Source organism: Chenopodium album, chromosome 9 (genome assembly GCF_948465745.1).
Source record: "Chenopodium album chromosome 9, dcCheAlbu1.1, whole genome shotgun sequence".
Lineage (NCBI taxonomy): Eukaryota > Viridiplantae > Streptophyta > Magnoliopsida > Caryophyllales > Amaranthaceae > Chenopodium > Chenopodium album.
Window position 1 is genome coordinate 4,576,196 of NC_137842.1, and position 27,546 is coordinate 4,603,741.

A 27,546-nucleotide genomic window follows, 5' to 3' on the forward strand; every position below is an offset into this window, starting at 1 on the left:
TAACTACTTGAACTACACTCAGGGTGTGTTTGGTAAGTGGAAATTGAGGGTGGGATTAGAAGTTTTAATCACAATTGAAGATTAAAGCCTTGTTTGTTTGATGAAAATGGGAATCTATTAACTTATACTAAAGCAAATAGGGATGTTAGTGAGGCGGGTCAAGTAGGAGACATGCCCCATCGCCCAAGTGGTTGGGCGGGGATGGGTCTTGGTTTGGCAAATGGTGGGGGGGATGGGATAAAAATCATACCCGCCATAGGTGATGGGGCAGGGGTGGATTTTACGTTATACCCGCCTCATCCCTATCTCATGCCCACATGGCCACATCTACATATTTTATAAAACAAAATTTTATATTAAAAAAATATGTAAAATAAAATAATATTAACACTAACTATTTTTTTGTAGCCTATATTAATTATGTTGGATTGTGTATTAGAAGGTGAGGATGAGGCGGGTCTTAGGTAGGGATTAAGTGGGGATGGATATACAAGTGGGGAGTGGTGTGGGGATAGTTTTGGAATTGTACCCGCCAAGGCGGTGATGGAGATGAATGTTTTAAATGGGGACGGGGATGGGAAGGCCAACATTCGCCCCGCCCCGCCCCACCCCGCCCCATTGCTATCCCTAAAAGCGAATATTTTCATGACACTTGTTATTTTATTTTATTATTCAATTCACATATATTTTACCACGTTTAATCGTACGGTCTCGACCCCACCACAAACACCATGATTTCAATAATATTTTTAAAAATTTTGTAATTTCTCTTCAGGTATTGGACAATGGACAATAAGATTAGTAAAAAATCTTAAGTGCCTTTTAAACCCACGTATACCTCACCCCTAAAACTAATTAATTTAGCTTCATTAACTGTTTTACACGTTCTTCCATACTAAAACCCTCCTTATAAATCGGAAATATTTATAAGAAATGTTATCAATAATTCAACACAGCTTCACCCCAATACTGAGTGAGACAGAAACACCAAGCAAAGCGCCGATGACAATGAGGACTCAGCTTACTTTACCTTTCTTCTCTTCTCTAGTCATTAAGATCTCGCAAAATAAAATAAATATAGAGAAGCTCTCACTACCTTTTCATAAATGGCATAAAACTTTGCTTAAATTCAACCATAAAATAATTCAACATTTTATACATGGAAACTTATTTCGGCCAAAGTTGTAAATTTACCCTTATACTAATCAAATTAATTATAGGATTTTTTGACAACTACCGCTTATAATTGTTATTGTTTTAGAAATTACCACCTACAGTTTTTTTATTTTTTAACTAAAATTTACCACCTACATTTTATGAAAATGATTAAACTTCCCCTCATTTCTCTCCTTTTCCTTCCTTCCTCTTTTTATACTCAGTATTTCTTCTTCATCTCCTTTTTAAATTTGCACAAATACTAAAATCAAATTGCTTAAAAAAAATTAGGGTTTCAAAATTCATTGTTCTTGCTTCGAATATTAAAAAAATAGGGTTTTTAGCAATTCGATTTCAAGCTATGCCTCAATTTAGTTGAAAGTGAAAGAAGAGGGAAGTGAGAATCGAGTGAAGAAGAAAGAAAACAGAGGGAAATAGCAAGTATGACGTCGTCTTTGAGGGATTGGTCAAAGTGGTGGGAAATTTTAGTGTTTTGAATAAATATAGGTGGTAAGTTTTCAAAAAAAAAAAAAAAAAAAAAAATGTACTCCCTCCGTCCCACAATATGGTTTCCGTTTGTATTTTTTCACAGTATTTAAGAAATAGGAAGAAAAAGTGCATAAAGTACATTTAGAAAAGTAAAAAGTGCAATTATAGACAAAAGTTAGAGAGAAAAAATGAAAAAAAGTACAAAGCATGTGCAAAATCAAGAGTAAATTAGAAAGTACAATGAAAAAAGTTAAAAAAAGTGAGGGTATAATGGTTTTTACACACTATCTATAAATAAAAATAAGAACAATATTTTGTTATTCCAAAATAGGAAAGCAGGAACTATATTACGAGACGGGGGGAGTAGGTGGTGCTTTCTAAAATAGCAACAATTGTAGGTGATAATTGTCAAAAAATCCTTAATTATACTGCTAACAAAACACCACAAACCCTTTTATTTACAGGGAGAGGGCAAATTTTAGGAGTGGGAATTGGGAAAAGTTAAAAATGACTAAAATGCCATTAATGAATAGCTAGAAGGAGAAATTTTTGTGAGTATATGTTTGTAAACTTATATTTCATAATATATATATATATATATATATTAAAACTCATGGCAAGAATTGTAATCATGCCACGTGTCATCATTCTTTCCACGTATCTTCATGACTTGATAAAGGATTTGGGGTCATGTCATATTAAAACTGATTATCAATATTTCCTCGCAACAATTTTATGTTAATAAATTCTAAATTTTAATTGAACATATATATATATATTTCAATATAATCTCTTTTTTTTTTTCATTTACTCATCCATAATTCATATAGGTTATATGTATTTAAAATATATAACACAAAAGTACGTAGTAATTTCAAAACCACAACATGTATCTACCTTGAATAAATATTTAATGGTAGATAAAAATTCCTTTAACAAGTAAAACAAACTAATATGAGGTATAAAAGTTAGGTTAATGCATATTTCTTAATGTATTTTGATAATATTCAATAATATTTACAACAAAAAAAAAAAAGATTTTTTAAAATTATAAACCACCAATAAATTTCACTTTAATGTATTATAATTTTTTATATGCAAAATATGACCAGGGGTATCGCCCGGGCCTAAAACTAGGTTTGTACTATATATTGTTTACGAGCTAACCCCAATTTCTCTATATGAGATGTTTCTCTAATGTCAAAAAAATGTAAATATTGCTTCAAACAAAAATGTAAATAAAGCATTCTTCTTTCTTATCCATTTCTCAACAACAATGGTATATTCGACTTAACACCTCAACGAATGAACACCATCTTCTCCCTAAAACCACAACAAACCCTGACCTCAATACCACCATTTTCAACGGCTTTGCTGCCAAATTTAACAAAATACCCTACAAAAATACTTGCTTTGCTTTTATTTACTTGCAACACAACCCTTTATTACACATTTTAAGGGACACATTAAACTATGTAAACAAATGATAAAAAATTGTATAGTAAGTATTACAAAAATAAAAAACAGATGAAGTAGAAATTAAAGGAATAATCATACCCAAAGGGTAGGTGTTTGTCATTTACTTGTGAATTTTCCATCCTCTACTGATTTCCTCGACCTCCATTGTTGCAAAACTGAAGATATTTCAATTTTTATTAATGAAGTGAAAGTAAACGGATGAACGGTGGGTTAATATAGCATAAAAAATTGCGGAATTGACACAATAGACCCTGTTTTTTACATATTATCATTTACTCATATTTGTTTTGTGGTGTCAAAAATACACCATGAGAAACAGGCTGACAAAGCAAACTCTTATTCCACTAATACAGAATGTCATAACTAAACATGAATCATGCTTTAAAGTGTGACCTGCATACCAAAAGAATAAGAACTATTTTAATCAAAATGAAAATGATATATATAAAATAGATATTAAATAAATAAAAAGGGGAAATTCTACATGGTGGCCTCCAGGTTTCAATTTTTCTACGTGGAAGACACTTTTTTCAATTCTATCAAGTGGTACCTTGGTTTGCAAAATTAAGCATAGTGACCTTTTTTTTATGTTTTTTGACTGAACTTTATGATAAAAATGGTTAATCTTTGATTTTTTTTTATTATTAAAAAATTATTTTATAAACAATTAAAAAAAACCTAACTACCCCAGCCACCACCTACTCGTCGGAAACTCGGAACCCTAACCCCACAACCCACCCGTGCCACTCTAGACATCTCCCCCCCTCGTGCCGGCCGGTCACTCCTTTCTCCTTCCCCGATTCAACCAACCTCCCCTTCCCCCTAATTGGAACGAACCCCCTCTTCTTCCTCCACTGCGAGCCGCGCGACGACCCCACACCTAAAACCTCTAACCCGAAACCCCATATCCCAAACCACTCCTTATTTGTTAGGGCTTGGGTTTTAGGTTTGGGGTCATCGTTCCGACGAGGGATGTTGGTGGGAGTTTGTTCGCAATTTCGGTGAGGGATGGGGTTGGTAGAAATTCGTTCGCGGTTCCGGCTGAGAGAGGTTGTGTGGTTGGTCGGGGAAGGAAAATGGATTGGCTAGGTTGGGTGGTGTGGGCAGTCTCGGCAGCGGTTGTAAGAGAGGTTTGGGCAGCGAAGGTGGGCTTTGGGATTAGGGTTCCGATATGGTGGTACGGTAGTGGCAGTGAGGTTAGCAGGGTTTATTTTTTAAAAAAAATTCTTAAATTTTTTTTAATTAATTATAGTTAATCAAAAACTAAAAAAGTTAACCATAAACCTAAATAGTTAATCATAAATCTTAAAAAGGGCACTATGATTAATTTTTAAAACTTGAGTATCACTAAATAAAGAGAGTTGAAAAAAGTTTGTATTGCATGTAAAAAAACTTGAAACCAGAAGGTCACCTATAAAATTTCAAATACAAAAAAAAAAGTTGACATTTCCTTATATAACACGTTTAACAATTATAAGAATAACGTAATAGTTACTAGTTATTATCATGGTAATAACTATCATCAAATATGTTTAACCTACTCATATCACGTAATAACATTCTTTTGTTAAATAAAAATTAACATGTTAATAACTCAATCTAATATAGTAGTATCTAACAAAAATGGAGGTTAATTGAACCTTGCATGATTTAAGAATTATCAAAAATAAAACAAAGGTAGCTAAAAATGAGGAATTAGTAAATTAAAAACCAATAATAAAAAAAACAGAGTTGTATATGTCGAAATAAAATTTATTATAATTAAGATAATGCACTAAAGAAATAAGGTTGACCATCTCATTAAGTTTTGATTATTTGACACATTACAGTTCTCCAAATGCAGACGAGAATAATAATGCTGATAGCAATGTCTAATAAAATATATTAAAAGATAACTTAACCTCGTATGTCAAGTTGTAAGTAATGGTTAAATATTGATATAGGATCATTGGAATTAGTTAATACATTTTTTTTTCACTAATTAACAATATCAAATATGCCATGATTTAAATGTATAATAGTATCAAAATTACATTTTTTATATGTTGCTTACCTAATGTTATTTATTAGCAAATTTAACAGGTTAATTATGATCCGGAAGAAAAAAGAATATAGGAAATAATAACTTAACAATATTATACATGTTTACGTAATTTGTTAATTCAGGAATAATTTTAATATAATTTACTTTTTGTAACATAAAATATCTTTTTACCTAATGTAACTTTTAAAACCTATATACACTTTTAACGACTTAACTTATGTACATTAAAAAATTATTTTTTCCTAATTAATTATTTTATTTTGTACATCATTAAGAAAATGTATTCGTCTTCCGTTTTAAAATACGGGAGGTAGTGAATGAGGTGAATATGACGAAAGAAGTAAAAGTGATTTGTTTGGCCTTAATGATTTGCTCAACTATGTTCTGATACTGATAAAGAATGGAAACATGACATTTTTTAACAATCTTTTGGTAAATTTAATTTTTATAATATATATATATATATATATATATATATATATATATATATATATATATATATATATATATATATATATATATATATATATATATATATATAGTCTTTATATGAGAAATTTATCATATATGAGAATACATCACAACCATTAAATAGAACTATATCCAACAACTGAGATTACTGCAAGAGTAATGACAAAAATATAAATTTATGATCAAAATTAAACCCTTCCAAAATCTCTAAAACTCACGCTCAAAACTCATGATCAAATTATCGGCTTCTCTCTCTGCATAAAGCTTGACTTTTTCTCTCCTCTTGTTCTTAGGTAAGTAATTCAATTCTTATAATTCAATTCTTTCTATTCATTATATTCTTATGATTGTAGACACCCAAATGTGTCTCCCTAAAACCAAACCCAGTGATGAATAACTTTCATGTCATTTGATTATCGAATAAAGCAAAAGTGTGAAAAGTCTAGTGATGAGGATGTTTTTATTAAAATATCTCTTCTTTCTGTTTTTGAAAATATTTCTTTTCTTACCCTATTTATGAAAAACGTGCATTCCAATTTAGTTTGGTCCATGATATGGGTCCAATAATAATAGTGTAATTGGATGGGGTTTGAAAAGACCTTTCCAACGATATATTATAAGGCCAATTCCGATGAATAATGAGGAAGTTATGGCAAAAATACTAAAGTAGGCCCAAACCGGATTTTACCTACGGCCCAATGATCATGTGGAGGGTCCAAAGGTTTAATCCTAATCCTAAACTAATTAGGATTTATTATAAGCTTTTATGAGTTTCTAAAAGATATTAATTATCCTTTTGAAAAGATAAAATCAAAGAGTTTGAAATTGAATAAAATTTTCCTTTTTTTTAAATTCTAATTCTATTCGAATTTAAAGATGTTCAAAGAAAGTTAGATATTATTTTTGTTTGCCTCATAATCTTTATCCAAATTTTATATGTTTGGATAGATCTTGAAATTATCTTTCCAATGATATATTATAATATTAATTCCGAGCTATAACGAAAAAGATATGAATGAAATACGAAACTCTATCCAAAACTGACACCCTTCCACTATTTTGGCCATATCTTTTCATCCACAAAAAGATTTCAATCTGATTTTAATTGGGTTGAAAAGTAGACTTCAAGAGCTTGCCAACGACATATTATATTACTTATTTAGATTTCTGGATCAAAAGATATGATAAAAACAAAATCCGCAAAAACTGTCTTGCACCGCCTGATGACGACATGTTCGTCGCCTGGCGACGAGCTCTGTTGTTGGCGACAAGAGGGTGTTTTATTCCTTTTCAAACTCTGATTCTTTTCTATCAATTTTGGACTATTTTCTTATAAATAGGGTCCCTGGACCTCCGTTTTCAATCATCAACTCTCACCAAGAATTTCTTGATTCTCTCTCTCCCTCTTTATAGCCTAACATTTTACAAACACAATTCTTCATACATTAGCATTAGACACACCTAGCCAAGTTTGAAGTTTCCTTCGCCCTAGACGTGTAAGGTTTGATATTTCTGAGGGTTTGGTCTCAAATCTTTATTTCAATTATTTAATTTAATTGTATTGTTTTAATATTTTCCTTGAAGTTATTAACGTGTGTATTTTGTTATTCAAAAGAGATACGAGGCATCGAAGTAAGTAATTTAATTTCTTTATTGATCTTTTAATATAGAAATCATGCTTAGATTGTTATTTTGGTTCCTAGTATCATGTTAGGATGTTTTATTGCTTCCTAGTACCATGTTTAGGGTAACAACTAAAATTTCTAATATCAAGTATGATTAAAAGAATGCTTCCTATTTTCTTTCAATTCCTAATATCATGTTAGTATCATGTTAAGGCTAAAGCTTTGACCTTTTTACCTTAGTGACATGCTAGGGTTTGTTATTAATCTTGTTAGTATCATGCCTACGATCTTGCTATTATTATTATGCTTTAGCGTTGATATTATTATGATTATTATGTTGCTTGATATTATTTATTGTTATTGCTTGCTCACGCCTTTTATGCATGTTTAAAGGGGATTTGTACTTGTAATCACGCTTAATAAGATAATTAATATCTTGTTTAGGGCTAATTTGATTATAATTCAAGTGATCGTCAATAATAGTTTTATTTGTGCATTAATATTCAACCAACATAGATTAAACAGATTTAGGGTTAATCTATTGATTGCATGTTACTCAGAAAGCGCACATAAATACGAGTAGAATAAAGTAGAGGCCTATTATTAGGGCAAGTTCTTTCTCTTTTAGATTGGATTTGTACCTTCATCCCCAAACTTCCAATCTTGATTCCGGACCTATTGGAGTTAACGATCTCCTGGATCGTTAAGGGGTGTAACCTTCACCCTGTGAACGGTTTACAAGTTTCTAAAGCTTGTTGACGACTATTTTGCTCTAGCTTCCTTCCCTTTGGACGCCACCATGCTTAAGTGTATGATCACAGTAGGGTTCAAGTTTGGGGTAATTCTTGAAATATTCCTTACAATGATTTTTACTGCGATTTGATTGAGCATTTTTATGCGATTTTTCTCAATTTTTTAAGCGATTTTTTTGCTTCGATTTTTAATTTTTGCAATTTTTCTTAGTTTTTTCTCAATATTTTCCCTAATTTTATGCTCGAGTTTGTTTGTTGTATGTTTGATTTATGTTCGATTTTTGCAATTTATATGTGTTTTTATTTTCAAAATTTATTGATCTTGATAGCTTGGATTGAATTTGTGTATATTATCAGTGTCTCATTTGAAATGTGTTTTCTGAATTTTTACAGGTTCATAATATTAGGTTGAAAATTATGGATGAACAAGCAACTACTGAATCAGGTTTAATTTTTATTAACTTGGATGTCTTTATGTACAACATGTTCTAAGATTTTAATCATATGTTCTAAATTTTTATTCACATGTTCTAAAATTTGCTTTTTATGTTATAAAGTTTTAGTCTAATGTTCAAAATTATGTGTTATAAACTCATAACCTTTATGCTCTAAGTAATTAAGTAAACTTCAGTCTTAAATCTATGTTCTAAAAAATGTCTTATGTTCTGATTTAATCATATGTTCTAAATTTTAACTCATATGTACTAAATTTTTATTCACATGTTCTAAAAAGGTAGTGTTATATTTTGTATGTAATGAAATTTGATCTTCATGTTCTAAACATGTACAACATTGTATTTACTCCATATACAGGGGTTGATCATCACAAGAGTTGTATCACTTTTTTGGTTGGTTTCATAGAAAAGGAAGATATTGAATCATTTGAGAGATTTTTCAAAACATTTCTAGCTTAAGACAATGAGCAATAATGAACCTAATTGTCTGATCACAGATCAAGATCTAGCTATGAAAATTGTTGTTAGTTTTGAACATCGGTTATGTATTTGGCATATAATAAAACAGTTGTCAGATAAAGTAGAGCAAACGATCACAAAGGAGGAAATGGGATTCCTGAAAAAAGAAAATATGTGTCTGTGTTTGGCATCTTGAAATTGACCCTGCTAAGTTTGAAGAAAGGTGGAATAAGGTGATGATTGAGTTTCAATTGGAGGGAAATGAGTGGTTGTGTTATATTTAGAACATATGTATTATAATTTAGAACATATGACTAAAAATTTAGAAAATATGACTAAAAATTTATAACATATGAGTTATAATAGTAATCATGTGTGTTGTATGCTTTCAATGCGATTTCAAAATTTTAATTTAGACCATATGATTAAAATTTAGGGAAATTTCCATTGGTACACCCGTGATTTTGACTTTTCCCATTGATACACTCTAAAAATTTTGCCTTCCCATCGGTACACCCATGGTTTGGTCTTTTTCCCAACCGTGACTAACACCGTTAAAAAGTATTTCATTAAGTTAAAATAATTAAAGAAACGACTATAATACCCCTTTTAAACATCTAATGTCTCGATTTGCGTGTCGAAAATTATTCGGTTAAAGTTTTGAGAGTCCTAGTCGTTAAGGATCCAAATTAACCTCGAAATTAGCAAAAAAATAACATAAATGTCTCATATGCGTGTCAAAAAATGTCTCAATTTGCGTGTCATTACTTTTTTGTGATAATAATTGTTCGGTTAAGGTTTTAGGAGTCATTTTGACCCTTTATGTTTCTAAATCGAACTCGAAATTGTCAAAAAATTAACAAAAATATCTCATTTTGCACGTCATGATATTTCTTTTTTGTTTTGTTATGACACGCAAAACGAGATATTTTCGTTAATTTTTTGACAATTTTGAGTTTGATTTAGATCCTTAAAGTTACAAAATGACCCCTAAAACATTAACCGAACAATTACTATCACAAAAAAGTAATGGCACGCAAACCGAGATATTTTTGATACGCACATGAGACATTTGCGCTATTTTTTTTTGCTAATTTCGAGGTTTAGATCCTTAAAGACTAACATGACTTCCAAAACTTTAACCGAACAATTTTCGACACGCAAATCGAGATATTAGATATTTAAAAGGGGTATTATAATCTTTTCCTTAATTATTTTAACTTAATGAAATACTTTTTAACGGTGTTAGTCACGGTTGGGAAAAAGACCAAACCATGGGTGTACCGATGGGAAGACAAAAATTTTGGAGTGTATCAATGGGAAAAGTCAAAACTTCGGGTGTACCAATGGGAATTTCCCATAATTCTTTATGAGAACCACACAGTAGAAATAAGCAAACTGTTTCATTGAAGATTTGAGGGAGAAGGCAAAAAAAAAAAAAAAAAAAAAAAAAAGAGTTTTGACCCACTCAACATTCCTCTCCCAAACATTTAATATCCTCTTCACAAAAGAAGATATATTGCATCCTCTTGAAAGTAGTATCCTCTGTTACATTTTTACATCAAAGAGGATACTACTTTGGAGGAGAGAAAGTGAAGGGAGGATGATATATCCTCCCCAATGTGTATGCTCCGGCAAGAGTGTACAACAAGCTTAAACAAACTAGCACATCAATAAAAAGTTCAAAATATAACAATTCCCATTAATTAGTTGAGATATTTTGTCATTTAATTATAAATTCATACATGAAGCCAGTCCTATTGGAATAACAATTAGTGACTGATTCTCAAATTCGACAATTTTTAAAAATTCACCATCGGTTCAGTGTATACAAGTTTACAAGACTCACATTTTGTACCATATTATACCAAGCCTATAAGAGTGTAATGTACAAATATCATATTGTACACAATACAGACTAATCTCTGATTTTGTGTATATCAAAGGAAAAAAAGAAAGAAAGAAAGAAGGAAAAAAGTCCTGTACTGCTTAGAGCATTGACGTCTTGAATATGCCCTGAAGAAGACCAGACATATGACCGTTTGACATTCACAGATTTACTCGTTAGCTTGGAATTCTGTATGATCGATCAACCATTTTTAAGATGAACAAGTTTCCTTTGTCTCCTCTTGATACCCTGGAAAAAAACGATAGAATTAGAGCACATGAATCTGATGTAACACTTTTGATGTTACACTCCATTCCTTTTGTGTTGCATTTATTGTCCTTGTTCACAATACACAAGACATGAATGTTTAGGAGAATTAAAAAGGACCAATAATAATCAGTTTTGATAGAACTATGTAACACTAATAGAAACGAGATAAGTGTTATAAGCATAAAAGATTAATTACAAGGGTTACAGATAGGAATTAGGAAAGACTCCAAATGAGCTGCATGGCGGTATAGGTAAGTGGGCCGTAAGTCACAGTAGTATCAGGATTCTATATAAAGAATTATAGTAGAAGACATTAGGAAGGCAATAAATATACTAGTAGTAAAAATTTGCTTTTATAGGAATTAGAATCTTGTGAAGTGTAGTTGGGTGCATTTTCGCCCGATACAAAATGGGGTAGTGGGGAGTATTATGCAAGAGAAAATACTTATCATCCATGCTGATTGTTTAGAGCTTTGGATCATTGGTTTATGAATCTAAAGTCTCACTTACTTTCAGTTTCTTATGTCAATCAGGAGACACATGTTCTCAATAGTCAATAAAGCGTTAAAATTGATTCACATGTAAAGCAACCTAAAGATGGTTCCCAATGAAATTCACCTCATGTATATAGATCACGCTCAATACAAAACAGATGTTATTTTTATGCTGCATACCGTAACTCTTCATCTAAGTATGTGATTTCCAATGATCCACGCGCAGAATCTGGTGCCTTAACAGGTATCTGCAGAGGAAAACTATAATTAAACATACTTGACTAGAAATCAAGATGTAGCATACAAAAGAATTCATGTTGGAGGTGCCTCTCTATTCTACTGACTGACTGAAAATTTTCACATTTCATGCACTAGGAATTTCGTAAGAAATTTGGCTGACTTCCTATCATAGGGCTTAGGTTTTAGCAATGAGGTGATAGTGATGACATAAATATGGGTTTTTAATCGTAACCAAATCAAAAGCAGTAAGAATCAAGAAATCTTTGCGAGGCAGGTATACAGTCATTGCACTAATTCAAACTAGGCATCTTTGAGAAGGAAAAGAAAAGCACTCAGAGAAAATGCAAATTATATCAATCATAACACTGGGCCATTATATTATAATTGATCTTGTCTCTTTGATCATGGATGTATAAATGGTATCATTGATTATGCAAAAAGAACATTGTAAAGGAGGAATAATATGTTCAAAGAGAACTAGGCAAGTGCATATGCAATACCCCTTTTTGTAGTAAATTATAGGAAGTAGAAGTATCATATACATGTCCTTGAACAATATACTCACAAATTTATTTGCTTGTTCCTCGGTAAAAGCTTTATAAAAACAATATAGATAAATTGTGAATAATATTGGAGTTTTTACCAGCCCTCCTATTTTGAAATAATCAAATTTTACAGCTACTTTTCTTGAATTGACTGGAGTGAGATCTGCTGTGACCTGGAAAACATCCATATGAGCACATCAGTAAGAAAACTTAAACTGTGGATGATTAAAGTATATTATCTGTTGTGCGGGGATAGAAGCATTTACAATAACATACTGTAATTTTGTTGACACCAAACAACATTTAATGTGAGTCATTCAGTAGTTAAGATTGAAGGCTAATGAGTTTTTGGACCAGTAATCAAGAAATAATTGTTTCAGGATACCTTAGCATCTTAGCACTGCAGTCCAGATTACATATGAGATTATGAGTGATTAGAAAAAATTATCTTAATTTCTACATAAGAGTCTAAAATTTATGTATAAACCAAGCTATGATTAAAGTGAGAAAAAACTAATACAAACCTAACAGCTCCTCACCATACTTAAAAAGGACAGCTTTCACAATATAGGACAGTTTTTCAACTTAAAAAAGCAGCTTTTTAAACCTAAAAAATGTGAAGTATTTAAACCTTTCTCGAATATTTTCAAAAAGAAATAGCAGCACAACTATCCTTAAATCCCTTAATCACTTGTGAATTGCAATAAGTAGAAGGATATAGCAGGAAAAGTTCAAACAAAATAATACGGACTATACAATCATTTAGTCATTACAACTTCTTTGAGCAAGATGAAAACAAAGGCAATCAGTGTTACCTGGTTAAAAAATGGCCAACTTTCCATATTCTGGGCCCGAAGTGTATCTGCATTGATTGCTTGATAGTTCACTTTTGATCTTAAGAATTTAGGTCTCTGTCAAAATAAAAAAAGGTGAGCTGATTACAGAACTGCATTCAGGAATAGAAGAAGCTTAAATCATGACTTTAAGCGAGAACATCTAGTTCAATTTGAGGACTAGGAACTAAAAAAAAACCTAAGTCAACTTACAATATGCTCAGCTTTTTAAAAAGTACTAGTTCCCCTTCATAAACTATGTATTTACTATTTGATTACATGTTCAGTGCACGGAGATTGGCTTGATCAACTCATAGAAGATGGTTTTTGTCTTAAATTGCAACTGATAATCCTATATTCCTAGGTAGCATAGGCAATGATGTCACTTAGTAAAGTCTTTCGTATTTTCTGTAATTATAAAATTGGAAAGTTTGAACTGCTTTTCTAATTCTGAAACTCAAACTTCAGTGAACAACAAATAACAAACATATGAACTAAGTATGCTATTGCATTTAGCCTACTACTCTGTCTCCACATTATTTCCTCCATTTGCAGGCGTACATGAAAACATATGCTCAAGAATTGCTCAGAAAACTAGTATAAAAATAGTATCCCCTAAGATTCAAACTTTTGAACATATAAATCAAACGTCAGGAAAAAATAAAAAGAGTAGAACGCAAACTAGAACAATCCTTGAAAGCACAATTGCATAATTGGCTACATTTTTATTACTACAATATCTGATAAATGATAATTAGAGCAACATTCCTTCTGAATAAAAAAAATGGGCAGACAAGAAAACAAGCAACTAATGTGGAAAGATGATAAACCGTCATTACATTGGTAGTAATATGTAGTTCAGCATTTGAAGTTCAATAGATTATAACACAACCTTAGTTTGTAAGATTCCTTGTGAGGTAGTGTAAATGAGCTCCCATTTCCCATTCAGTAAATCAGACTTCAGTGGTTCTTTCGTTGGATTCACTGCTTCGAGCTTGCGAGTAAGCTTATGAACACCACAATTAAAAACCAAAATTAGACCCAATTACAGAAAAGAGCTATTTTTGGCAGCTATCTTGAACCAGACTCTTTAGTAGACTACACACTATAATACTGCACAATTATACTATTATAACATTTTGAGGAGTCAAACATGCAATCAATAAACCTGAGATAATATAGCTTTCTACTTTTTCTCACCAAATTGGCTCCTATGAACTTAACATTTCACTATTATCATTAGTTCACTAAGCACAACAACAAGAAGGCATGTATATTTGCACCACATAATTTAAGGTAAGAATTGTTCCACATTTCTTTTGTTGGGTCTTAATCCTCAATAAAAACATTTCATAATGTCAAATATATTACTCATGGGTACACGGCCAACACGAAAGATGTCAACTAGCTTAGTCGGTTTAAGTCTTCCCAAGACCTTGAATCAAATTCCGTCTATATTGGAGTGAATTAGGGATTTAACTACTACTATAGTACTATACTCATAAATATAGTTGCACCACTAAAACACCCAAATTACAAAATCATCATAAACCCCAACTATATAATTAAAAATCCCAACAAAAAAAAAGGGGGAATTGAGGAAATTCCAACCTGATCAATACTCTGTTGATCTTCAGGGGTGGCATCAGCTCCTCTATCAAGGGGTTTAATGGCCTCAAGAAGCTCCATTTTAAGATCTTCAGCATTTTTACCTTTGGTAAAGAAGGCAGGAAAGAAGGAAACTTTAGTCTTAGTACTGCTGCTACTTCTTCTTCTGCTGCATTGGTCAGTGAGAGGATTGTTTGAGAGGTTTTGAAAGATTGGAAATTGAATGTTTGAAGATGGTTGATGAATTGGGAGTTTTCTGATTGATTTATTTGCAGGCAAAGATTTGGGGAGAGATACTGAAGAAGATAAGGCCATATTGGAGATATGGAATGGTGTCCCTCCAAAACTTTCTTTTTGTAATCTGACAAAATTGACTTGTGATAGCTAAATTGCCAAGGAATGCTTTTTTTTTTTTTTTTTTTTTTTTCTCTTCTTCTTCATACGATGAACAACTTGTAAAATTAACCCGACCTGATCAGATGGAGCTAGTTTTGAAATCCGAGAGTTTTGTTTAGTAAATAGCTTTTTAAAGAGCTTTTAGCTTACTTATTGAAGTCATCTTTCAAGAAAAAAAAAAAAAAACTTATTAGAGGTTTGATGGTTATAAAAAAGCAATTTTGAGTATTTGGTAAACAAATTTATTAAAACAGATTTTTCGACTAAAAAAACTCGTAATTTTCATAAATAAGTTTATTGAATATTTTACTTTTTGGTTATTATACATTAAAACGGAAAATTATCTGCTTCTAATAACTCAAGTCATCAATAACTCTAGTAATATTTGTTGGGATAAAATTGTGATTAGATGGTGTTACCATGATATCAAAATAATCCTACATTAATACCAACAAATACATATAGCATACTTTGTTGGTATTAAGATAAGGAGCAGCGCCACTTAATCTATTTGATTTAGTTTGTAAATCTATTTCGCCGCGTCACAGAAATGACTTGGTATATGCTGATTAAGATTACTCGCATTACACATGTACTCAACCTGTATATAACTCCGTTTCATACAAGAACAATGAAAAGTTCTAAGGATTTGGTCTCTGTGTTCTATTATGCTTGCTTGTGCGTTACCCCCAAGGCTTCACCGGCTAAGCTATTAGCACTTTAACATTCTATATACTTCGTATACACCAACACACATAAACAGAGAGAAAATTGAATTGGCCTCTTCATTAACATTTGAACAAATGGGGCAGTTTTATACTCGTTTCGGCTAGATTTCCTGCATAATGTTGGAGGGTTATACAAATAAAATGAACAGTCAGAGCTGCTTGACACGCCCACCAACTGTGATAACAGAATGAGTCCCAGAAATGCACATATCTTCCAAAAAAGGAATCGTTTTCCACACTCTCAAAGCCATAGGTGATGTGTTTTCTGCACAAGTGGACCAAATCAACAAGTGATATCCCATATCCATGTTTTGAAACCGTTAATTTGATAAAACTATACCATACCTTTACTGAAGTTATCATTCTGTGTGCAAATAGCAACATAATGAGTATCATCCAAGTCAAGAACGGCCAGCTGCCATTCCCCAGTTTTAAACTGAGATGATTCAACAGCAATATCAGATTCCTGGCATCACCATGAGGTGGAAGTTACCAAACATGTTACAATTTTAGTTTCAAAAAATCAGCAATATATTGATAACATCATAGTTGTTTTTTTTTTTTTTTTTTTTTTTTTTTTTTTTTTTTTTTTTTTTTTGTAGCACACATATAATGAAAAGGCATCTAATATCTACCCAGATCCCCCAAAAAACCAAAATCAAGTTAGAAAAGGACATCGCAAAACATGACCTAACAGCATATTAATATACTACTTCATTCTAAGATATTAGTCTCCCAATTGAAGATTCTTTGTAAAAAGAATAAAAATGAAAAGGTAGAAAATCAGAATCACAAATTGTCAGAAAGGGCAGCTGAATATCCAGCCTGCACTTGAACATCAGACCAACTAATCTAGACCAACCCGGAACACGTGAATTCTGCTCCAGTCCTCAGCTCTAACTTTTGGCAAACTACAAAAACGATGTTACGTTACTAATTTCCACGGTGACTATCTGTATCTCCTCTCATCCCCTCTTAGACAATGAAGCCCAAGTCAAATTTAAAAGGTTTACATTTAGCTCAAGTTTAACTGTTTAACGGACATTGGTTTAATACATTTATAACTTTCTTTTCCTAGCTAGGTACTTTCTGACATTTAGAATGCCAAGTGATATATAGTTTACCGACCCCTTATTTGCCGACCTACTTTTCTTCTATCCAATTTCTGCTTTTTGTAAGATCATTTGGTGATCAATATAACTACAAAACTTTGATCAGATAATTATACAGATGTACTAAATAATTTAAAATCATGTGAGATCTTAGTAAGCCACAAACTTTCATTTTCAAGTCATATAATAATCTAGCTACAAGATCTATTTGAAAGGGCATCAACTTCATTAAAAAGGACAGAGAACATCCAAAGAAATACCTTAAGAGCAGCAGTTTCTGAAATATTAGACAAATTTTTTGAAGAAGCTTTGAAGTGAATCCTGAAGGTCTTAAATGGAGTAGCCGAAAAGCCCCTTCCTAATGCTTTTACATAAGCTTCCTGAAAGTTTAAATTACACGTGAAAGGTGAGATCAGAGCATCAGATATGTTAACTGTCAACTACAATTCAAAGCCAAAAAAATATACTGAATAGAAAGGCCCAATTCATGAAATTTAAGAGCTTATGGCCTGTCAGTCCTGTCTTCATCAATAGAGTGAGTGTAATTTATATAATGCATTTTCATTCTTCCCCTTAACATTGCAGACATTTATCAATTCAACCTTCACATGCCTTGGTTAATGACAAGAAATGGACACATCAAACACTTTTCAGGAACCCTTAAATACTTCACAACCTTAAAAGGTAAAATTGAGGAAAAGTACAACAGTTTTACAATTATTAAACTGTATTTCTTGTTGCCTGACATTTTCAATAAAATGAACAGTTTTTCCCACACATGTCAAGCTTGTGCATGAAGTTTTATTATTTAAACCATAAGTCATTACCTTAAGTGTCCATAATTTTATAAATTCCTGGCGTTGTAATTCCAGTTCTGAAATATTGGCTGATAGGCGTGTCGCGTACCTAACAAAAATAACCTAACAAGACCACTACTATGTAGACGGGCAAGTAAGGGTCGGATCCCAAGAGACTATGGTTCAACTAATTAAATAAACTCAAGTAAATACTAAGCGAGTAACCAATCAATATCGATAGAATTAATAACTAAGAGCAATATCAACTAATAAGCAAAGAATAATAATACTATGGAATTAATCAAGAACTAAAAACATCTAAGATTAAGTATCCCCACTAACATGAATCAATGCAATAGAACAATCCCTTTCCCTCAATTAAATCAATAAACATTCCACAGGACAGATGCTCCCTAAAACAATACTAAGAGTTTCTTTCGATCAACTAATAGCTTCCCTAACATGCAATCATACCTATTTTCATGGAATCATACATATTAAAGACATTGAGAACGGCATCCTATAAGTCCTAGCAAGAACAATTAGCTATTTTCATGCATAAAAGCTCCAACTTTTAATTAGGGTTCTAAAATCAATTAAGAATCAACTTTCGTTGTAAACCTAATCACATTCAATAATACTATTTCTAGTTAATAATTGATAATAAAACCAACCCTAACAAAGAGGAATTATAAATTAATTAAATTGGGAATTGGGAATCAAATAACACATCAATCCATATTAGGGTTCAACCTAACCCTAGATTATGAAACTACTCACACATGATAATAGAAATAAGAAGACAAATAATTAAAGAAAACATAATAACAATAGAAAATTAAAGAGATTAAAGATGAAAGAGAAATACTTGAAATTGAATTAAGATGAATGCTTCAATGGAGTTCTATGTGTTCTCTCCAAAACAACGTAGAATGAAAAAAGTTATAATAAAACTAGATGTTTTAAAATAGGGTTAAAACCCCTATTTATACTTTCCTAAAAATAAACATAAAATAATAAATAAAATAAATCTCCTGCGCACACGTACACGGCCGTGTAGCTGACCATACTTGATCTTCAAATTTCATCATATACGTACACGGTCGTGTAGCTGAGAGGTACATGAGCGTGTAGGCGGACTTCATACGGAGATGGAATCACACGACCGTGTAGCTCGTGATACACGACCGTGTAGCAAACACTCGAACTTGGAACCTTCGCATGACCGTGTAGTTAAGGGTACACGACCATGTAGCATTATCATCAATCATCATCTAACACTCCAATACACTTCTCATGACTTGCAAATCTCTTTATAAAGCTCTCCAATCCACCTCAAAATGTCGTGGCATGCTCATAATCACTCCAAATGCTCCATTTCATCCGAAAGTCTTCATATGCCTACAAAAATCAATCAAATAGACCAAGCCACACTAGAAGAAGGATATTAGCGAGAAATAGCTCCGTAGAGCTTAGAAATCATACAAAAATAGCTATAAATCGAGGGTAAAATATGGTATAGAATGTCTACATCAAATTCCCCCAAGCTAGCTTCTTGCTTGCCCTCAAGCAAGACAATCAATGACTAGCAACAACCAAATAAACATACTTCACCCCATAATACATTTGAAAAATCATACTCGAAATTGAGATTAGACACACAAGCATCTTAGCCAACCAATCACCTCATTCAGATTATCAATCAACCTGAATAGCCATCAAACAGAGTCAACCATGTACACATAAGGAATCGATGACTAGAATATCTCACTTAGTGGTCACTCCGCACAATTTTATGTGGCGAGCTAAAAATGAGCCCGATCTCTCTCCATCCCCACTAATAATAACAACCCCCCATTCTCACAACACTCGTGTGTTTAGAGGGTAATAATGCCGCTCAACCTAGTCAAAAGTCGACTCGAAATGTGACACATACTCCAGCATTTTGACAAAAGACTCGTTTCACATGAACACAATACTATGCACGAAGGTCATAAGGTCTTTTTTTCAAGCTTGTAATGTAGGCCGGGTGAAAATGGGTAGGAAAAATTTGGAAAATGTAGGCAAATTATAGCCCCTCAGGGAAGCCATAAAAAATGAACAATACAAATCAAAATCCCATCGAACTAATTCACAAGAATACACACTCCAAACACAACTTGAATTAAGAGCAACTACCACCTTATTCACCCTACATAATCAATTCATCACACTATTCTTATTTTTGAAGCTCTTTTATTTATCCTTCAAGAAGCTTAATTTTTTTCTTTTCTTTTTTCATTTTTTTTTTCAAACTATAAGAGCTTAAAAAAAAATAGATCATATAGCAAAAAATTCAAGAACCTTCAAGCTTCAAATTAATCTTCTCCAAAACATCGTCACAAACCATAGAGAATACCAAGTAGATGGCTCCCCCAAGCTAGACTTGGGATAAGTTACTAATTGGGGCCGATAGGTTAATTTTGTGACTTAGATGAAAAACATGGACAAGGCTACAACATGGATAAGCAAGAAGGGGACAAACGTTTCTAGATTCATCTGGAGGCTACCTAATGAACATGGCCTTCGTCCTCCTCATCGTGCATGTGCAATGTACCATGACACACTACTAAAAGTCTCAAGACAAAACTAAGATCAATGTCACACCAGGAACTAACACGCATGAATAAATAATAAAGGCTCAAACCTCACAGTTAGCACAGTCAAGCTCCAGATTCATACACAGTTGCACAAAGTTGATTTCCATTAGGCCAAGACAACCCAATATCAGATCGTGATCATTTAATCCGCATTGCAAGTCTTTCAATCAAAATCAAGCCAAAAACCTTTAAATCATCAAGGATAGGGGCACAGAAAAGTAGTTTACTAGCCATTCATCGTCATGATTCACAAAGTAACTACCCAAAGCCAAAAGTAATCCCTCCCCCAAGCTAAACTTCACATTGTCCTCAATGTGAACATATATTGAATAAGAACAAGCAAGGGAAAAAGAAAACTAGGCCCTACTGACAGAGGAGGGATCATACCTAAGGGCGGAGCTGGGACCGCCCTCAAAATAACGTCGCATTGTAACCCCAAAACACTAAAAAAAAAATAATAATAAATAAATAAATAGAAAAAATAAAGGGAAAATAAAATAAATAAAAAAAACGGAATGGGTTGCCTCCCATTTAGCGCTTGTTTAAGGTCTTTAGCTCGACCCCTCTTTAGTAGCTCAACCTGGGTCACCACACGAAGAAGATACTCTGTGGTATTTCTCATCAATATATCCACCTCCAAACGACTCCTTCAAATTAGAGTTGATGTGCTTTGTATCCGAGCTTATTTTGATGTAGCTAAACCCATCATGTGGTGGAATATTGTCCTTTTTGCGCACATGATTTCTATTGGAAACACACTTATTAACCAAAGGGTTAGTAGCATCAATTCTCAAACAGGTATCACCATCAAAAGTAAAATTATGGTCATTGAAAAGCTTAAACACAACTTGTTTATCCTGAGCTCTAATGGTCACTTGTCCTTTAGGAACATCTATTAAAGCTTGACTTGTAGCAAGAAAAGGACGACCAAAGATTAATGGGATCTTAAGGTCTTCTGTCATATCCACTACAACAAAGTCAACTGGAAATACAAGTTCACCAATCCCAACTAATACATCTTCAACTACACCCTTAGGGAGTCTAACAGTTCTATCAGCCATTTGAAGAGATATGGGAGAGGGTTTAAGTTTTTTCAAACCTAATTTTTCATACAAAGAAGAAGGCATTAAATTAACACTAGCACCTAAATCACACAAGACCCTATCAAAATATGTTTCGTTTATCATACAAGGGATAGTAAAACTACCAGGATCATGCAATTTAGGTGGTAAGCTATCATGTAAAGGATCAGGACATTTCTCCTTTACTACCAAACTTTCTAATTTCTTATCATTATGATCATGATCTAGAATTCCTTTCACAAAATTTGCAAATTGAGGCATTTGAACTACAAGATCGGAAAAAGGAATGGTAGCATATACCTTCTTAAGAGTCTCGGAATACTTCCCAAAATGCTTATCGAGCACAACTTTTGATAACCTTTGCGGGAAAGGCATCGACTCCTCATATGCTTGTGGAGCAACATATTTGGGACCTTCTCTCTCATGCTTCTCAGTTCTTGACTCCACATTGCACACTTTCTCTTCTAATCCACCCGTAAACAATTCATCACTCTTCACGAAGATTGCATTGCATTGTTTCGTCTGGACTTTTGCTTGATCTTGAAGAGTTGATAGATGACTCACTTGTTGTGGTGGAGGATTTGCTATAGCTTGAGTGTTCTTGTATGAGAACCCTTGATGATTTCTCCACCCTTCATCAAATGGCCTTGTGGAGGTCGTGGTATAGAAAGCATTAGCTTGATCAATCGTCATTCCATCATAATTGGGCTGACACTCCCGCGCAGTATGGCCTTGCAATCCACACATTTGACAAGTTTCCATCGAGGGTCGAGAGGACTCAACTTGGAGTTGATTGACTTTATGAGTTAGTGCCTGCACAGAACTAGTCAACATGGTTAGCGCATCAACATCATGTTTATTACCTGTGTTGATAGCATTTCGTCCCCTTGGATGGTAATTATCATTAGCCGCCATCTTCTCAATCAAATCCTTCGCATCGGTTGGATTCTTCGTCATGATAGAACCTCCAGACGCAGCATCAATGTATATGCGAAACTCATGGGTTAAACCATTATAGAATGTTTGGATCAACATCCATTCTGGAATACCATGGTGAGGGCATTGTCTCTGCAATCGCTTAAACCTTCTCCATGCCTCATATAAGGATTTATCATTATATTGATGGAAGGTAGATAGCTCGTTCCTTAATTTCGCGGTTTTCTCTTGCCCCAAGAATTTTACTAGGAAGGCCTTAGCAAGCTTGTCCCACGTATCAAAGGAACCAATACCTTCATCTCGTAGCCACTCCCTTGCCCTATCCCTTAATGAAAAAGGGAAAAGGCGTAGTCTAATAGCATCATCAGTGACACCGTTGAGCTTCATAGTGTCACACTTTTCCAAGAAACTATCAATGTGAGTCACAGGGCAATCATTTGATGAGCCCGCAAAAGAATCATTGGAGATAAACTGTATGAATTGGGGCTTCAACTCAAAACTCTGAGCGGTGACAGGTGGTCTAACAATACTGGAGAGAAATCCGGTTGTTGTATCCGGAATACCATACTCCAAAAGAGATTTTGTTCCTGGGTCGACCATGTTTCTTTTATTTCGATTTCTCCTTCTTCTACCTCTTTGTCTTCTTGCAGTAGCTTAGATCTCAGAATCAAAAGGTGTTAAATCATCTGAACCTGAACTTCGAGTTTGCATGCAACAAAGGAACTAAAATGGGAGATCAAAGACACAAGGAACAATAGCCGAAGCAACAAAATATATGCTTAGTAAAACGATCACAAATAACTAGAATGAAACCGTTAGTCCCCGGCAACGGCGCCAAAATTTGATAGGCGTGTCGCGTACCTAACAAAAATAACCTAACAAGACCACTACTATGTAGACGGGCAAGTAAGGGTCGGATCCCAAGAGACTATGGTTCAACTAATTAAATAGACTCAAGTAAATACTAAGCGAGTAACCAATCAATATCGATAGAATTAATAACTAAGAGCAATATCAACTAATAAGCAAAGAATAATAATACTATGGAATTAATCAAGAACTAAAAACATCTAAGATTAAGTATCTCCACTAACATGAATCAATGCAATAGAACAATCCCTTTCCCTCAATTAAATCAATAAACATTCCACAGGACAGATGCTCCCTAAAACAATACTAAGAGTTTCTTTCGATCAACTAATAGCTTCCCTAACATGCAATCATACCTATTTTCATGGAATCATACATATTAAAGACATTGAGAACGGCATCCTATAAGTCCTAGCAAGAACAATTAGCTATTTTCATGCATAAAAGCTCCAACTTTTAATTAGGGTTCTAAAATCAATTAAGAATCAACTTTCGTTGTAAACCTAATCACATTCAATAATACTATTTCTAGTTAATAATTGATAATAAAACCAACCCTAACAAAGAGGAATTATAAATTAATTAAATTGGGAATTGGGAATCAAATAACACATCAATCCATATTAGGGTTCAACCTAACCCTAGATTATGAAACTACTCACACATGATAATAGAAATAAGAAGACAAATAATTAAAGAAAACATAATAACAATAGAAAATTAAAGAGATTAAAGATGAAAGAGAAATACTTGAAATTGAATTAAGATGAATGCTTCAATGGAGTTCTATGTGTTCTCTCCAAAACAACGTAGAATGGAAAAAGTTATAATAAAACTAGATGTTTTAAAATAGGGTTAAAACCCCTATTTATACTTTCCTAAAAATAAACATAAAATAATAAATAAAATAAATCTCCTGCGCACACGTACACGGCCGTGTAGCTGACCATACTTGATCTTCAAATTTCATCATATACGTACACGGTCGTGTAGCTGAGAGGTACATGAGCGTGTAGGCGGACTTCATACGGAGATGGAATCACACGACCGTGTAGCTCGTGGTACACGACCGTGTAGCAAACACTCGAACTTGGAACCTTCGCATGACCGTGTAGTTAAGGGTACACGACCATGTAGCATTATCATCAATCATCATCTAACACTCCAATACACTTCTCATGACTTGCAAATCTCTTTATAAAGCTCTCCAATCCACCTCAAAATGTCGTGGCATGCTCATAATCACTCCAAATGCTCCATTTCATCCGAAAGTCTTCATATGCCTACAAAAATCAATCAAATAGACCAAGCCACACTAGAAGAAGGATATTAGCGAGAAATAGCTCCGTAGAGCTTAGAAATCATACAAAAATAGCTATAAATCGAGGGTAAAATATGGTATAGAATGTCTACATCATTGGCCAAGTGATCAACTTCACAGGGAGAGAAGAAGCGACTAGCAAATGAAATGACATCATTTTTTGTTGTTCTATTCTTATCTTCAACATCAATTCCAATCTACATGGCATAGAGAATCAAATCAAAAGTCCGCATCAAGTAAGCAGTTTTCATAAGCTAAAAGGCAGAAAAAGTATATGTCTCACAGGAGAATAGGTTGTAATTCCACAGGCAATCAAGGATGAGGAGTGTGACAAATTAAAATGCAATGGTGGCCAATTCATATCAGGTACATCTTGCCAATCTACCTGCAAAATGTAGAGCAACCATAATAAGAGAAGATAGGCATATGACAAACCAGAGTAATGAAAACAATAGTTAAATAAGGAAAGACGACAATGACCTCGGGTTTTCCATAGGAGTTTTTCTTAAACTTCAAAGATCTCGGGTCAACAAAAGAATTTGTCTGATCTACCATGAAATGCAATCAGAAAATCAGTAACTCATTATTGGATATCATTTTTATTATAAACAAACGGGTGACATAAGAATTATGAAGTCCACCGCTTGCAGTACTAAAGAGTCCTAAGTTGAAAGGTCAAGAGCACAAACCTAAAACCCTTTTTTATTGTGGTTAAAAATATGGAGCTTATCATGGTATCCATAATTCCATATGCTAAAATAGCATCAAATGAAAGCAATGCGCTCTAGAAGCCTCCATAGACATGCTCAAATTAAAGAGTCAATCAGCTACTCTAGTTCTAGAATTTGAAAGAGTCACACACACATGTAGCACATCAACACAACTCAGTATCCCAATGAAGCATTAAGTGTATATTAATCAAGCATGAAAGTCAGTACATTTATCAGTTTGCTACCGAACATAAAAAAAAAACAAAAAAAACTCAATATCCTATATTGATGAAATTTGGTTGCTTAAAGATGCCCTATTAACCTAACAAAAAATAGAATCAATCAAACCCTTAAACTCTTTCAGATAGACATTTTTGAAAACAATGACTTCAAACATCATTGCTAACCAACATTTGGAATTTCCTTGTACATGGTGGCAACTACTTCACCAAGCATATCCGACTCCAAAATCGCAGTCGACGGGTAATAATCTACCAGAGGTGGTGAAAGGTGGACTCTCACCTTGTTACAACTTACAAGTCAAGGTTAACCAAGGCAGTCGAGACTCAAGAGACGGAAGAGTTACAATCGGTGGGAAACATCTCATATCAATCCCATAACTATATACTTCGTATAATATACAAATCAGCTGCCTCATTATTTTCAATTTTTCATTTTAATAGAAGTCTTAAAATAATTGATAATGACTTCACCTGCATTGATAACTCATAAATTCTTGTTTTAAAATTAAACTAGATGTGCACGGTTCTAATAAATTATTTTATTTAATTTAAAATTTTGTGTATTTATGAATATCATTCATTAAGTATATGGATAAAATTTCTAATATCATAAGATAATTTTTTAATTTTAACACTAAAGTTATCTTTTGTTGTTTTATTAATTTTATGTGACACTTGAATTTAAAATCTCAAACCTTATTCACTAATTTTGCTTATGTGATAATTTAAATTTTTAATTCATAAAATAAATGACAAATCTAGTTTTTTTTATTGATCAAAATAAGTTTTTTGCCTATGTGTTTATGTAATATACTCGTTCTGTTTAAAATGGTAGTCTCATTTATAATTGTTTAACTATTAAAAATTATGGGAAATTAGTCATGTGAGATTTAGTTTTATTCGTCTTAGTCTTTTGCCTATGCAATTATTTAATATACTCGTTCTGTTTAAAATGTTAGTCTCATTTATAATCATTTAACTATTAAAAATTATGGAAAATTAGTCATATGACTATATGAGATTTAGTTTTATTCGTCTCGATGGGTACATTATTAAAATCAATCTTTTATAATATTTGCTAGGAAAAGATTAAAAATATTTGCGATAAAAAATTTGCATCCATATAGATAATTATTATTTAGTTTTTTTTTTTTTTTTTTTTTTTTTTTTTTTTTTTTTTTTTTAAGAGAAGATAATTATTGGTTTTTTAAAATAATTTTAATTTTAATTTTTCTCTATTCGTTGTTTTTATGTATGTGTCAAAATTCTTAAATATTATTCGTCACTTTTGCTTAGGTGGCGAGTAAATTTTTTAATTCTAAAATAAATTATTAATCTAATTTTTCATTGGACAAAATAATACCTTTTCTTATGTGGCGCGCCAAATGCTCCCGAAAAATGCCTACTTTATTTATATATATTAGATTAGATTTTAGGGTTGTGGTTACCTTATACAATTGACTTTTCCAAGATGTGCCCTTTATTTTGAAAAGTAGGACCTTAAGTACAATAGTAATCATATAGTGACCTTGTTGTTATGTAGTAGTTAACGGGGGTTAATTTTTAATTCTCGATTTTTTTTTTTTTTTTTTGAGAAGCTAATTCTCGATTTTATGTGCCTTAAATGTTTCATTAAAAGTTTTGAGATCATTTTAGGCTTATAGGAACCAAATTGAGTTCGAATATGACAAAAATATTTTTTTTTTTAAGAATGACAAAAAAAAAAAAAAAAAAAAATTAAATGTCTCAATTTGTGTATATATCACTTTTACATAAACAAGTAATCCACTATCTCTTTTATTTTTATAGTTTATAATTCACCATCAAATATAGAATACATAAAATTTAACAAAAATACAACTCAAGCCACCTTAAATTCTTTCGTGTAATGATTGATGATTATACT

The 27,546-nt window shown here is 32.6% G+C and overlaps 2 protein-coding genes and 1 non-coding gene across 4 annotated transcripts; 1 reads left to right on the plus strand and 2 right to left on the minus strand.

Moving 5' to 3' along the window:
* Window positions 1–10,610: 10,610 nt before the first annotated feature.
* On the minus strand, window positions 10,611–15,147 carry LOC145558292 (putative plastid-lipid-associated protein 4, chloroplastic). The gene is made up of 6 exons (XM_081619486.1): window positions 14,811–15,147; window positions 14,092–14,205; window positions 13,182–13,277; window positions 12,465–12,539; window positions 11,762–11,829; window positions 10,611–11,066 (listed from the first exon to the last, which is right to left on the minus strand). Exons 1-6 carry the CDS (start codon window positions 15,120–15,122, stop codon window positions 10,994–10,996), a joined length of 738 nt encoding a protein of 245 aa, XP_081475612.1. The 5' UTR covers window positions 15,123–15,147; the 3' UTR covers window positions 10,611–10,993.
* A 354-nt stretch (window positions 15,148–15,501) lies between these two features.
* Window positions 15,502–25,774, minus strand: LOC145559434 (uncharacterized). Of its 2 annotated transcripts, none has more exons than XM_081620855.1 (7): window positions 25,169–25,774; window positions 24,972–25,073; window positions 24,784–24,885; window positions 17,871–17,924; window positions 17,304–17,423; window positions 16,277–16,367; window positions 15,502–16,196 (listed from the first exon to the last, which is right to left on the minus strand). In XM_081620855.1, exons 1-7 carry the CDS (start codon window positions 25,241–25,243, stop codon window positions 16,081–16,083), a joined length of 660 nt encoding a protein of 219 aa, XP_081476981.1. In that variant the 5' UTR covers window positions 25,244–25,774; the 3' UTR covers window positions 15,502–16,080. The 2 variants fall into 2 exon arrangements, with proteins under 2 accessions (XP_081476981.1, XP_081476980.1); XM_081620854.1 differs by having other exon boundaries at window positions 16,277–16,397; window positions 25,169–25,770.
* Window positions 22,607–22,713, plus strand: LOC145560896 (small nucleolar RNA R71). The gene has a single exon (XR_014093490.1). It is a non-coding gene; the product is annotated as a small nucleolar RNA R71 (small nucleolar RNA).
* Window positions 25,775–27,546: the final 1,772 nt, after the last annotated feature.

Excerpts from the sequence above, each read along its gene's own strand:
- LOC145558292 (XM_081619486.1), bottom strand. The coding sequence starts at position 15,122 with ATGGCCTTATCTTCTTCAGTATCTCTCCCCAAATCTTTGCCTGCAAAT. Across the intron at positions 14,206-14,810 it reads ATCAACAGAGTATTGATCAG|CTTACTCGCAAGCTCGAAGC; the intron begins GTTGGAATTTCC and ends GGTGTTCATAAG. Across the intron at positions 13,278-14,091 it reads AAGGAATCTTACAAACTAAG|AGACCTAAATTCTTAAGATC; the intron begins GTTGTGTTATAA and ends TTATTTTGACAG.
- LOC145559434 (XM_081620854.1), bottom strand. The coding sequence starts at position 25,243 with ATGGTAGATCAGACAAATTCTTTTGTTGACCCGAGATCTTTGAAGTTT. Across the intron at positions 25,074-25,168 it reads ACTCCTATGGAAAACCCGAG|GTAGATTGGCAAGATGTACC; the intron begins GTCATTGTCGTC and ends TACATTTTGCAG. Across the intron at positions 24,886-24,971 it reads GAATTACAACCTATTCTCCT|ATTGGAATTGATGTTGAAGA; the intron begins GTGAGACATATA and ends TATGCCATGTAG.